Below are 14407 nucleotides of genomic sequence, written 5' to 3' on the forward strand. Positions count from 1 at the left end.
TTGGATAAGACTCGTACTATCCCAGTGTCAAATTCTTGGACTTGTGCCCTCCTCAGTTTTGTTTTCCAGCAGCACTAACCATGCCCAACCCACTTCCCGGCGCCTGCCTCTTGGAGATGCTGAAAACACATCTACACAGGGAGAATGAGGGCTCACATATATATAGCCTAGGAACTTTCCCTCCCTTTCCAATGTGGTATCTTACAACTCTGAAACTATTTCGATATTACTTTTGCCTTTTTCTAACTTAGGTGCAACAGGAGGGATGGAGAATGGTGACGGCAATTCGGTGAGCATTACGATGGCAAGTTCAAATCAGCGATGGGAGAGCAGAATCGAAGGTGGTGCTCTATTCACCACCGAAATCGCTATAGGCATGAAAACAATGGGGCAATCGGCGTGAGGCGGAGGCTGGTTGGGAGACGTGTTTTGTAGCAGTGGTGAGAGGACCGTGCATGTTGTGGTCGTCGCCATGTCCGAGTCGGATTAACCCGCTCTAATACCATGATAAAATTAAGGGCAATGATATCAGCACTACTGTATTTTGATGAGGGCACTCATCATTTTATTAAAAGTATCGCATGGCCCGCACCATAGGATGATCCAAACCGTCCATTAGATGGGCCACAACCTACATAGGTTGTGCCCCAAAAATCATTTCCATAGGTCGATCCTAACCCTCCGATCAATAGAGGGTTAGGATCGACCCTCAAACATTCAGATCGGAGGGTTAGGATCGACCTATGGAAATGATTTTTGGGACGCAACCTATTTAGGCCGTGGTCCATCTAATGGACAGTTTGGATCATCCTACGGTGCGCGCCATAACGTACTTTTAATAAAGTGAGGAGTGCCCTCATCAAAATATAGTAGTGCTAATAAGATTTCCCTAAAATTAATAGAAGTTTTATTAATCTTGGATTGATTACAATTAACCCTAACTAGTGCTTATATAGAGCACTTTAGGAGATAAACAGGAAAAGAGAGATTGCTATGAAAAGCAGATCAGATCTGATCCTATTCTCTAACAACACTAAACAAATTCAACATAGTCATAATCATCTAAATTTTATGAATTCTTCTCTCATTTTTAATCCCCTTCTTTCTACCCTTCAACAAGCTGAAATTCCCTTTCCTCTAAAACTTGACAACCCCGTTGCCTACACTTAGTAGGGCATCCGCATGCTCTTGAACGACCTTCCTTCCATGCCGAGTTCACATGGGATTCCTCAGTAAGCGTTCCCCCCACGGTGAATCGGATCATGTAAACACCTCCAACAACTGCATGAGTCATGTACAGCCTCCCCGAGACATTCATCCCCTCTAGCAACTTACAATTGAGGTCATTGGCATATTCATCCCCCGACATAATCTCCGAGCCGATCACCACCGGAGGCGGCCGGAGCCGGGAGCCGGAAGCATACGAGGGAAAATGTCCTGGGGACCACTATCTCAAACCTCTTGTCCATTAACACAAGTCCTTCAAAGTGATTAGCCATCTTGACATGGCTCCTTATGAAGCTACGTAAGTTGACCACACCATAGGAACGTAGAACGAGCCATAACTTCATGGCTCGAAAACGTCTACTAAGTGCAATTTGCCAGTCTTTGTAGTCAATAACTTGACTAGATTCAGTTGCTTTGTTCTTCAAATACTCGGGGTTTGTGGAAAGAGCCTTTACAAGTAGACTAGGGTCCTTCACCCAAAGGCAACAACAATCCAAGTTTGTAAAGAACCACTTATGTGCATTCAGACTAAACGAGTCAACTTTCTCCACCCCATCTATATAGTGCCGGAACTCCGGGCAAATACAAGCACTGCCCGCGTAAGCTGCGTCCACGTGGACCCACATCCCATACTTGATTGCCACGTCGCACAATGGGCCCACCGGGTCAACCGCAGTTGACGCTGTGGTCCCCACCGTGGCACACAGAAAAAGTGGGATAAGTCCGGCCTCCACGTCGTTGATAATTGTCTTATGAAGGGATTCCGGCGAGAGACCGAAATTATCTGAGCGTTTCGTCCGAACCGCACGGAAGTTGTCCGGGTGGATTCCAGCGATCTTGGCGGCTTTCTGGAATCCACAATGAGTCTGGTCGGAGCAGTAAACCACGAGGCGATTGATATTCTCTCGCCCGATAAGGTTAAGTTTCCGGTCACGTGCGGCGGAGATAGTGCAAAGGACGGCTTCGCACGTGGTGCCTTGTAAGACACCACCACCATTGTGGGAGAAAAGGAAGGGTTTGGGTAGTTGGAGCATTTTGGCGAGCCAATCCATGATTATGGATTCAAGCTCGGTGGCGGCTGGAGAAGTTATCCAGCTGAAGCCGACTCCATTGAAGCCAGTGCTGAGCATCTCGCCGAGGAAGCCGGCGGTGCTAGCGGTACAAGGGAAGTAGGCAAAGTGGTTGGGGCTCATCCAATGGGTAATGCCGGGAATTATGTCAGTTTGAACGTCTTGGAGGATGGTTTCGAGGGGTTCGGGGTTGTGTGGGGCGGTTTCGGGCAGGAGTTTGCGTAAGTAGCCTGGTTCTACTTGGCTTCGAACTGGGTATTTTTGGATGTCACGGTAGTAGTCGGCTAAGAAATCGATAACCATGTAGCCTTGCTTTCTGAATTCTTCTGGGTTTAGGGGGTTGATTAATAAAGCTGAGTTATTGTTGAGAAAGTCGGCTTGGAGGCCTCCCATATTGGAAGTACGAGGTAGTTTAGAGAGAGAGAGAGAGAGAGAGTGGCAATGCAAGGTTAAAAACAAAAGACAGAGCAATGCCAAACGTTAAAGGGGTATGCTCTTTGTCTGCCACATTTTTTATGCTTCTTGACGCTTTTTGGCGCCAATTCACGTTAAAGGGGTGCGAATTTATCATATCTGATTCCAAATAGTGATGTGATTAGGAGGGAATGAGGATGCCTGTTGTCTACTTTTTCTTTCTTTGTTTTATTGTCGGCATTACATCAACCTCTCATTTTTGTTCATCAAGACGCAGTTATACGCTATTTTGTTCAGCGCATTTATTTGCCTTGTCTTAATCTTTTCCCTACTTATGTGGAGCTTTGATTTGTTTTGTTCTCATCACGGTTCTATGTAAAATTGTATGAGGGGAAATGGCTTTGGATAATAGTAGTTTCTGTTTGTGCTTGATATTCCATGTTAAAACAAAAAAAAATCCTCTAATTCTAATGTTCGACCGAATACTAAAAATTGGAGTTGAAATTTCCTTTACAAGGAACAAGAGTGATGAATATTTAGATGCCTGATTGAGGATACACAAATGCACCCGTGAGGGAAAGAGAGGTAATTCAATAATTTTTTCAAACGTACATGGGTAAGTGAACATGTGTATGGACAGGATCAGTCTGTAAACCCGCTCTCACCAACTAAATAGATATCATTTCAGGTGAAATCAATGCATGGTCTTTCGGTTTAGGATAAATGAAATATTAGTTTTTATACCGTGTACGGCAGTATTTTTCAAATAGTACAGTACAGCTTACACCATAGGAATGGCTGCAAATGAATCGAGCCGGCTCGCGAACATGTTTGGGTTCGGCTCGGGCTCGTTCGTTTACTAAATGAGCCGAACCTGAGCCCAAAAATTAGGCTCGCCAAATAAACGAGCAGAACTTGAGCTTTGTATAGTTCGGCTCGAAAAAGGTCATGAGCTTTTTAGGCTCGGTTCATAAACGAGCCGAGCCGAGCTTTAAAGCTTGGATTATGTTTGTTTTTTATATATAAAATAAAAAAATGTTGATTGTTTATCACAAATGAAAGTTTGGCCGAGTGGTTAAGGTAGATTTAGAGGGGGCTTGGGTTCAAAATCACAAATGATTTTTCAGCCGCTATTTTCGTTGTGGCCCGTCAAATGGACCGTTTGGACCATCCAATGGTGTGAGTGTAGACACCCTCATTTTGCTACACTTTAACCAACAATAACCTAATATATTGATCCGTGAAATTTCACTGGTAAAATATGCATCATTAAATTTCCTGAAAACCAAAATAATAAAGAGATGTACGTGGTAAAATGATTAGATCCGAAAAATTGAAAAAATGCCCTGAGTGGTGACTTTAGAGTATTAAATCCATGTAAGAGTCCATCTATCATGAATTTATATGTTTTAGGGCATTAATATCTCGATTTGACTTTACGGGTCATCAATCGGGACAAAATAAGCTAGGGTCACTTCACAACTCGGACCCTGATTCCATCCTCAGACCCGATTTTCGTAAATCGTCAGATCGAATGCTGATTTTTGACCTGGGTATCTTTCTTTACCAAGAATTTGTGATCATTTATTCAAAATAATATCAATCAAGGTCGATCTCAAATTTGGATTAAACATTGGGCCACTTTAATTAAGCAAAAACCCAGTGAAAAGTTACAGATCAAGGCGGGATAAGCGAGATCCGTCGAAATCGTCCCATTAAATCATCGATATCAAAACTTTCTAATGTCTCAATCGTTGTCAATATTATGGTTTAATGGTTTTAACCGTTGACCCAAAGTTGATCGAATCGGTTGGTTCGTTTAGATCGCCGATTTGCTCGATCTTTGAAAAAATGATCTACAGGCAGAGATCGGGAGCCCTCACTGGTCAAAAATTTCAAAATCAGTATTTCTATGGCAATATTGGGCTTAAAAGAAAGAGAAAAAATCAACGATTCCAACGGCGAAAGAATTATCGAAATCGGACTTTAAAATCTCCTGAAAACCGTGTTTTTCGATTTTCACATTCAAAATATATTGAAAATCTTTCACAAAGATTCTAGGAGATTTGGAGGCATCATCTCATCCATTCTTTTGATCCCCTAAGGATTGCAATTGATCTCAACCACCCAATCTTAGTCCATATCTTTGCAAAGATTTCAGGATATTTGGAGACCTCATCTCGCCCGTTCTTTCGTTCTTTCGATCACATGGAGATTGCAGTTAATCGCAGCCATCCAAATCGTTGTCATTCTCTACAAAGGCAACCAAAGTGGACGTTTCCCTTGTCTTGAAATTTGCTTCCAAATCCACAAAAATTCCAAGGACAAGTAGCGTCGTCCTGGACTTTGAATTGATTCTAAATCTTTAGTGCTCAATCCATGCCACACAAGTACTTGTTATTTTTAAAAAGATCATGTTTAAAGAGAGAAGTTGCTAAAGAGGAAGAAGAATATTCTGGAATAATGCAATCCTGGCCATCCTTTTGCATTCTTTTTTTCACCACTCAATCTCCACCATACACCTTTAGGCTCCTAAGAAGCCAACCTAGCTCACCCTTCACCTATAAATACCCATGCTTTCTTCTCCTCTGGACATAATTCAATACTCCAAGAGAGCCCACAAAAAGAAAAAATCTCAACTCTCTCCCTCTTTAAGAATCTGTCTACTTTCTCCCTTGGCTGACCACCGCCTTAGAAGACCAACCCTTCTCCACCGTCAATCTCGGCTAGTGTTTTCACAAAGGATCGAGCCCGTTAGGATTTCATCAAAAAGCGGGGATCGACTTCAAGCATCGTAGTGAGGTAGGTACCATTAGCTTTTGTTTTGAGAGCTATAATTCATTAAACTCCATTAGAGTTCATGCTAAGAGTAGAAATCATACTGATAATATAACTCATGCTAGTGTAGATTCATGGTTAATTCATTTAATGATGAAATCAAAATTCTTGCATCATTCTCGTCCCTCTCAATTCTTTCCTTTCATTTTATTTTATTTTCCCAAGCCCATTGGTTACACCTTATGCATCTAATCCTATCCAGCCCCTATCACTTTTTACCTACCCAAAACCCACGGCCAACTTGGCCTTGACCCAAACCCCTACCCCATCCAACCCCACGCTCAAACCTCTCCTTGACTCAACCCAACTCAACTCAACCCAAACCCCCTCCACAATCTTAACAGGATCCAAGCCCAACCTAAACCTCTACAAACCCAAACCCAACCCAAGTTATACATCTACTCTAAACCCAAACGCCTACTCGGCCTAACCTTGTCCCCAATCCATTAAGAACCCATTCGGTCAAAAACTTAGGAAACAACCTTATCCTAACCCGAGCTCAACCCCGCAGCCACTTAGACTAACCACTTCCTCAAAACTTAAAGGTCCATTCAACCTCAAACTCAAGTGATTAGCTCAAAAGATACTTTTCAAGGGTTAAAGACTATCAGAGTCCGCCTGAAGTTCACAGTGTCAACCCAGAGTTCTTCTGGAATGACACAGAGTACTTCAGAATGCTTCTGAAATACACTAAACAGTCCCTTGGTGTAACCCAGAAGTCGTCAGAACTCCCTGAGAGTGACCCAGTTTCACAGCCAGAGTACCCCAGAGTCCACCTGAATTGAACTCCCAATAGAATCAATTCGAGTCTTAGAAATTCTAATCCTTTAGGAAACTAAAGTGATTAGGAATTCCAAATCCTTAGAAATTCTAATGCTTTAAAAGACTAAAGTGTTAGGAATTCTGAATCCTTAGAAAACCCATTTGTAGAAAAACCCTTTTCTAATAGAAAATCTTTCCCTTTGATATCTAAAACTTTAGAAAGACCTAGTCTCAACCCTAATTCTAGGATACCTTATCTCGGAATTGCCAATCCCGTACCTCAAACCCAAGCCTTAGCTTAGGCTCTTAGGATTCTCTGCATTAGTTCTAGGGTCATATAGAACCTGCATTTTAGGCATATAGAAATCGGCTTTCACCAGCTTTCAAATATCTCAATCAACATCCAATTCTCAGGCTCAGTCAACTACATAGGACCCATGCTAGGCATTAGGCATCTTAGTTAGGCATTTAGGACTGCCACTCCTGGCCCGCATGAGTCTAAACTGTGAACGGTCAAATCATTAGTAATATTTAGATTTTCCAAATAAAACTCACAATTACCCCATTTAGTTAAAACTTAAACAACTAAAGCATTTAAAAAGTAAAGTCTGACTTTTGTCAGGCAAGATCGATGATGTACACTTCGTGCGGTACACCTTCCGATCTCGTAATCAGGGAACTTACCCAGAATTTAAATCGTAGACCAAATATACAGAGTTAATCATGGGTCCTAGATCCCTAATCTAGGTGGCGACTCTGGACCTGACTTCTCTCGTAAATTAGGATTTTTATCTCAAATTTACGAGAAAAGCAACCATATTCAAATCCAATGGACAAATGCGCTATCATCATAAAAACGCACACCCTCGTGGACCCCCCTCGGGATGGGAACCACAGTGAGCCGTACATTATTTTTTTTAAAAGACAACTATACAGGCTTATACATAAAATCTCGTGCTTCATTATTAAAGGTTAACCTTTTTTTTTTAAAAAAAAAAAAAAAAAAAAAACACCATATAAAATCTCGTATAATTCATTGATTGAGGAGAGACCGAGAAACAGAGCAGGGCAAAACATTGGAGAGATTGTATGTGTACTAAATTACGACAAAATGTCTTTACTGTGATCAACAACCACCCATAGAAGCACGTGTGCCTGTGCATGTAGCACGTGGTCATACACTTTTCATGTAGGGCAACCATGAAAAATTATTCCATGGAATATTCTTAGGTCCAACTGTCCAATCCAACAATGAAAAAATCGTGTCGTGTTTGAATTGCAATTTTTCCTTACCATTTTTACAAGGGACAGATACCTATATCATAATTTCGTCCTAAAGTATTAATATATTGAATATTCGTTCAACACGGGGATGGCGATTTTGATGATGTTGAAATTATGCAAATGACATAATCTTATTTGGGATTTATTAAGCTCCATCGCAAAAGGCTTTTTTGCGAGGTGGCTGGTCTGATGTGCAACAAAACAGCCGTGAAAATCCTTTTGCAATGGACGCTAGCATTCCCCATCTTATTTATCAAATGATAAATAGACTTGTAGATTTGAGCTCTAAATCATTGTGGGCCCACTTTGGCTACCTCTAAATAATCATTGTATATTACAATATTATATGGTGCACAAGATTTTTAAGTTAAATGTGATTAATTATAAGCAAAATATATATGTTTATAATGATTTATAAAATAATCTAGTTACTGGGTTCCAAGGTCTCGCCCTTATTGTCCCATTTGCAAAAGATTAAATTAAAAGCAAGACACTTTGAAAACCAGATTCCGTTTGGAAAATAAAAAGGGCCTGAAATGACCAGAGGAGAGAGAAAGATACATAAAGGTCGATTTAAGATATTTGGGGGTCGATTTATCACTGCCCTTAATTTATTTAGAATTCTTTCATTGCTTAATTGAGCTTAGGACTTTTTTGTCGTTTTTTGATGTGTTTTGTTAGTTTATTTTTTTGGGTTTTTTAATTTGATAGCATGAGATAAAGATGGATTATGGATAGAATTTAAATGAAAGGTCACCTGCAAAAGTGATCGGGGAAATAGCTTTCCGAGAAATTTTCTAGGAGCTTTCCATGTTTTTCGCATTTCACTTTTGATTCCCTGTGTTTTAGGATCCTTCCAATCTTCCATGCGCTCCTAAGTCCCGGACCTCCCAAGTTTCTCCTTCTCTCACAAGTGGCCCCAAAAAAATTCTAACGAATACTTTTCCAGGAATCATGTCGCGTATGTATAGGGGTGTAAACGAGCCGACCCGAGCTGAGCTGAGCTTGGCCAGGCTCGGCTCGGCTCGTTAAGCTCAAAAGCTCGGCTCGGGCTCGAACCAGGCTAGGGCTTGGCTCGGTCAGGCTCGGCCAGGCTCGCGAGCCTTATCGAGCTCGGGTTATATTAAGTTCACACCCCTCATCTTCACTGGACAGCCCTATCTAGTGTAATTTGACTACTCCTTTTACACTACAGGGGGTGGTCCAAGTAACAAATGGGGCTCCAAAAAAGAAGGGACAAATTTTGCCTCCCCCTTTCACTCCATGGACAACCCTTTTAGTGTATGTATAAATATATAATATATAAATATTTATTTAAATATATTAAATTCTTAAGGAGCCTTAACGAGCCGAGCCGGGCCTAGATCGGGCTCGGCTTGGCTCGGCTCGTTAAGGATTCGAGCCGAGCTTTTTCCGAGCCAAGCTCGAGCGAGCTTCCGTGCCCGAGCAAAAATTGACACCCTTACATATGTATCTTGCTGCCCCAATAATTTCTATTTTTTTTTCATCCCGTTCATCACATGCTTCCCTGTACATTAATACCCGCGTAACTCTTTTGACTACTGTCTAAAGATGGTCTGTATGTTGGGTTTTGCTAGGCAATTTCGAGGAAAGCCATTTTGAGGCTCACTTATGCACGAGAGAACAGCCACATAGGCTCACTTATGCATGAGAGAAATACGTAAGCTCACTTTTTAGTAGATTTTGTGGTAGACGGTGTCTGTCCATTTTGCCCTCCACTTTTGGATGGGTTAGGATGATCCTATGGAGCTGATTTTTTGTACACACCCTATCTATGTAAGGGCCTTTCTAATGAATGCTTTGGATCACCTAACAATGTGGGCCCACATGTGTTTGGGCTCTCGAGCTCATATAAGCTACATGAGCTTCAAGCTCACAATCATATTCCTCTTGCAAACAATATCATAAATTAGAGAAAGGATTGCAAAAATTACCGCTAAATTCTTCTTATTAAAAAACCCAAAAACGACACATGTAGATCAAGGGTCTAATATCATCCCATCATGATGATCCCACCAGGCCAATGGACTTAATTAGATCCATTGATTCGAACTGTAACCATAAGGATGGAAAAAATGCCATTGAAAATTGCTAAATCGGATTATCCTAGGCCCCACTTGTGCCTTCTGTAGTTCTTACATGTGATAAATCTGCCCCTAAAACTTCCTATTTAATCTCCCCTAAAATAGCCGCATGAGAGACAATTTGCAATTAAATTTTGACGCAAAACTAACTCTAATTAAAATATTCTTCCATTTTTCTAAAAACTAGGTAGATGGGAGGAAAACTCCTAAAGTCTCTCTCTCTATCGAATTCTTTAAGATGTGAATCTCCTAAGATCTCTCCCACATGTTTCAGATAACGAATTCCTTGTATGAGAAATTTGCTCTTTTAAGAAAACACCCAAGACATTGGCACAATGGCATTGCCCATTTCATAGGATAATGGAAAATTTAATGGGGGCAAAGGAAAAGGCTGGAATAATGGCATTGCACCTCTTCAAAGAATAAATCCCTTGTAGATTTTTCAAGGGGGTCATTGTCCCCCGAATGCAAACACTGTTGGGTTGTCGTGTAGCCATAAGCTACAAGAAATTGCTTTTGTAAAGGTTGGATAGGACTCGTACTCTTGTCTCACCCCTATCCCACTGTGTATTGTCAAATTCTCGGACTTGTGCCCTCCTCAGTTTTGTTTTCCAGCAGCAGTAATCATGCCCGACCCACTTCCCGGTGCCTGCCTCTTGGAGATGCTGAAAACACATCTACACAGGGAGAATGAGGGCTCACATATATATAGCCTAGGAACTTTCCCTCCCTTTCCAATGTGGTATCTTACAACTCTGAAACTATTTCGATATTACTTTTGCCTTTTTCTAACTTAGGTGCAACAGGAGGGATGGAGAATGGTGACGGCAATTCGGTGAGCATTACGATGGCAAGTTCAAATCAGCGATGGGAGAGCAGAATCGAAGGTGGTGCTCTATTCACCACCGAAATCGCTATAGGCATGAAAACAATGGGGCGATCGGCGTGAGGCGGAGGCTGGTTGGAGACGTGTTTTGTAGCAGTGGTGAGAGGACCGTGCATGTTGTGGTCGTCGCCATGTCCGAGTCGGATTAACCCGCCCTAATACCATGATAAAATTAAGGGCAATGATATCAGCACTACTGTATTTTGATGAGGGCACTCATCATTTTATTAAAAGTATCGCATGGCCCGCACCATAGGATGATCCAAACCGTCCATCAGATGGGCCACAACCTACATAGGTTGTGCCCCAAAAATCATTTCCATAGGTCGATCCTAACCCTCCGATCAATAGAGGGTTAGGATCGACCCTCAAACATTTAGATCGGAGGGTTAGGATCGACCTATGGAAATGATTTTTGGGACGCAACCTATTTAGGCCGTGGTCCATCTAATGGACAGTTTGGATCATCCTACGGTGCGCGCCATAACGTACTTTTAATAAAGTGAGGAGTGCCCTCATCAAAATATAGTAGTGCTAATAAGATTTCCCTAAAATTAATAGAAGTTTTATTAATCTTGGATTGATTACAATTAACCCTAACTAGTGCTTATATAGAGCACTTTAGGAGATAAACAGGAAAAGAGAGATTGCTATGAAAAGCAGACCAGATCTGATCCTATTCTCTAACAACACTAAACAAATTCAACATAGTCATAATCATCTAAATTTTATGAATTCTTCTCTCATTTTTAATCCCCTTCTTTCTACCCTTCAACAAGCTGAAATTCCCTTTCCTCTAAAACTTGACAACCCCGTTGCCTACACTTAGTAGGGCATCCCCATGCTCTTGAACGACCTTCCATGCCGAGTTCACATGGGATTCCTCAGTAAGCGTTCCCCCCACGGCGAATCGGATCATGTAAACACCTCCAACTACTGCATGAGTCATGTACAGCCTCCCCGAGGCATTCATCCCCTCTAGCAACTTACAATTGAGGTCATTGGCATATTCATCCCCCGACATAATCTCCGAACCGATCACCACCGGAGGCGGCCGGAGCCGGAAGCATACGAGGGAAAATGTCCTGGGGACCACTATCTCAAACCTCTTGTCCATTAACACAAGTCCTTCAAAGTGATTAGCCATCTTGACATGGCTCCTTATGAAGCTACGTAAGTTGACCACACCATAGGAACGTAGAACGAGCCATAACTTCATGGCTCGAAAACGTCTACTAAGTGCAATTTGCCAGTCTTTGTAGTCAATAACTTGACTAGATTCAGTTGCTTTGTTCTTCAAATACTCGGGGTTTGTGGAAAGAGCCTTTACAAGTAGACCAGGGTCCTTCACCCAAAGGCAACAACAATCCAAGTTTGTAAAGAACCACTTATGTGCATTCAGACTAAACGAGTCAACTTTCTCCACCCCATCTATATAGTGCCGGAACTCCGGGCAAATACAAGCACTGCCCGCGTAAGCTGCGTCCACGTGGACCCACATCCCATACTTGATTGCCACGTCGCACAATGGGCCCACCGGGTCAACCGCAGTTGACGCTGTGGTCCCCACCGTGGCACACAGAAAAAGTGGGATAAGTCCGGCCTCCACGTCGTTGATAATTGTCTTATGAAGGGATTCCGGCGAGAGACCGAAATTATCCGAGCGTTTCGTCCGAACCGCACGGAAGTTGTCCGGGTGGATTCCGGCGATCTTGGCGGCTTTCTGGAATCCACAATGAGTCTGGTCGGAGCAGTAAACCACGAGGCGATTGATATTCTCTCGCCCGATAAGGTTAAGTTTCCGGTCACGTGCGGCGGAGATAGTGCAAAGGACGGCTTCGCACGTGGTGCCTTGTAAGACACCACCACCATTGTGGGAGAAAAGGAAGGGTTTGGGTAGTTGGAGCATTTTGGCGAGCCAATCCATGATTATGGATTCAAGCTCGGTGGCGGCTGGAGAAGTTATCCAGCTGAAGCCGACTACATTGAAGCCAGTGCTGAGCATCTCGCCGAGGAAGCCGGCGGTGCTAGCGGTACAAGGGAAGTAGGCAAAGTGGTTGGGGCTCATCCAATGGGTAATGCCGGGAATTATGTCGGTTTGAACGTCTTGGAGGATGGTTTCGAGGGGTTCGGGGTTGTGTGGGGCGGTTTCGGGCAGGAGTTTGCGTAAGTAGCCTGGTTCTACTTGGCTTCGAACTGGGTATTTTTGGATGTCACGGTAGTAGTCGGCTAAGAAATCGATAACCATGTAGCCTTGCTTTCTGAATTCTTCTGGGTTTAGGGGGTTGATTAATAAAGCTGAGTTATTGTTGAGAAAGTCGGCTTGGAGGCCTCCCATATTGGAAGTATGAGGTAGTTTAGAGAGAGAGAGAGAGAGAGAGAGTTGAGATTTGCTGGATGGAATGAATGAGCTAGTGGGGGGGTACAAATAGAGTGGTGAGGGCGTTGTGACTTTGTGGTAGATAGAGGTGGCGGGTCCTTTTTGAGGAGAACCACACAATCTCATTTTTATACAGATATTTTTTATTGTACCGACTACTGCATCATAAAGATAGCGCAAAAAAATGAGATGCTCGTGCTTTTTAAGGGCAGGGTGTTATGAAGAACACCTTAAACAACCCCATAAATGGAGCCTCTGATTATGGCACAATTTGATTGCACATTTTGGAGGACTTTACTAAGACCATGTTTGTTATGGATTTTAAGACTGGTTGTGACTCCAAAACTCTAATTTACGTTTAATTTTGTGTCTAATAATAAGTTTGAACTCGTAGTCCGTTCCAAAATCCAAAACAAACAAGGTCTAAGTAGTTTGCTAGTAAAGGTAGGTGGCATGTTAGGATTTGTTGTAAAAAGAAGGTCAAACCCCACGAGGCTACTTACCTGGTATTTTACCTGTGAGTCTCTCTCTCTCATATGTTTTTAAAAGGGTACAAGGTAGTACGAGCCGTAGAAAAGAAGAAAACAAAAAAATTCAAAACCACTTCAATACAGGTTACACGCTTCTCTTTATACATTATAAAATCCTATTAATGAAAAACTCCTAAATACTAAAATATAAGAATACATAACTAACAGTAATACTTTTAGGGGGGAGTGATAAATCGACTCCCATATAAGTACACACATGGGGGGTAGATTTCAGATATATGGAAGTTGATTTATCACTCCCCTACTTTTAAACTCCTAAGAAAAGTAAGCTAACTAAAAGATATCCTAAAATCCCTCTAACTAAAGAAAAGAAAAAGTAGTAGCTGAACATAATCTCTAATATGTGTGGGTCTCCTAACACCTTTCACTTGCTAGATTTTTGGGCATGATAATATCTTTCTTCTTATAGGATGCATTTACATTAGTGTAGCCGAACATAATCTCTAATATATGTGGGTCTACTAACACCTTTCAATTGCTTGATTTTTTAGCATGATAATATCTATCTTCTTATAGGATGCATCTGCATCACAAGGGGACAATGTATCGTAATTTCGTCCAAAGCATTAATGTCTGTGAACCTTCTTTGGTAACTTTGAAAGAAAAATATTGAATTTCCAGGAGAGATAGAGAAGAACGAAAGAAGCTGCTTTGCAAAGACTAGAAACAGTGGAAACGATATAATTTTTCAAAACCGGCAATTGCACTCGATCTAATCTTGACTTCACGTCAATCTCTTTCATATATATCTGTTGTTGGTTGTATAACTACAATACATACTTTTGAATAAAGTAAAACTCTTTAAACTAGTCTAATAGAAGTCCTAACTAAGAAAAATATTGGGGCCCACCTTGTTCGAAGATCCAAACCATTCATTTGTTGGACCCTGA

General features: G+C 41.8%; 1 protein-coding gene and 1 pseudogene across 1 annotated transcript; both read right to left on the bottom strand.

Moving 5' to 3' along the window:
• Positions 1-852: 852 nt before the first annotated feature.
• On the bottom strand, positions 853-2727 carry LOC143846381 (tyrosine decarboxylase-like; annotated as a pseudogene).
• An 8388-nt stretch (positions 2728-11115) lies between these two features.
• On the bottom strand, positions 11116-12969 carry LOC143846382 (tyrosine decarboxylase-like). The gene has a single exon (XM_077354812.1). The coding sequence runs from the start codon at positions 12922-12924 to the stop codon at positions 11383-11385; it is 1542 nt and encodes a 513-aa protein (XP_077210927.1). The 5' UTR covers positions 12925-12969; the 3' UTR covers positions 11116-11382.
• Between the last annotated feature and the right edge of the window lie 1438 nt (positions 12970-14407).

This window comes from Tasmannia lanceolata, unplaced genomic scaffold (assembly GCF_043159265.1).
Source record: "Tasmannia lanceolata isolate RefF3 unplaced genomic scaffold, GAP_Taslan_0.1 ptg000015l, whole genome shotgun sequence".
NCBI classification, from domain to species: domain Eukaryota; kingdom Viridiplantae; phylum Streptophyta; class Magnoliopsida; order Canellales; family Winteraceae; genus Tasmannia; species Tasmannia lanceolata.

What these genes read in the sequence shown, in the direction of transcription:
- LOC143846382 (XM_077354812.1), bottom strand. Translation starts at nt 12,924, where the DNA reads ATGGGAGGCCTCCAAGCCGACTTTCTCAACAATAACTCAGCTTTATTA.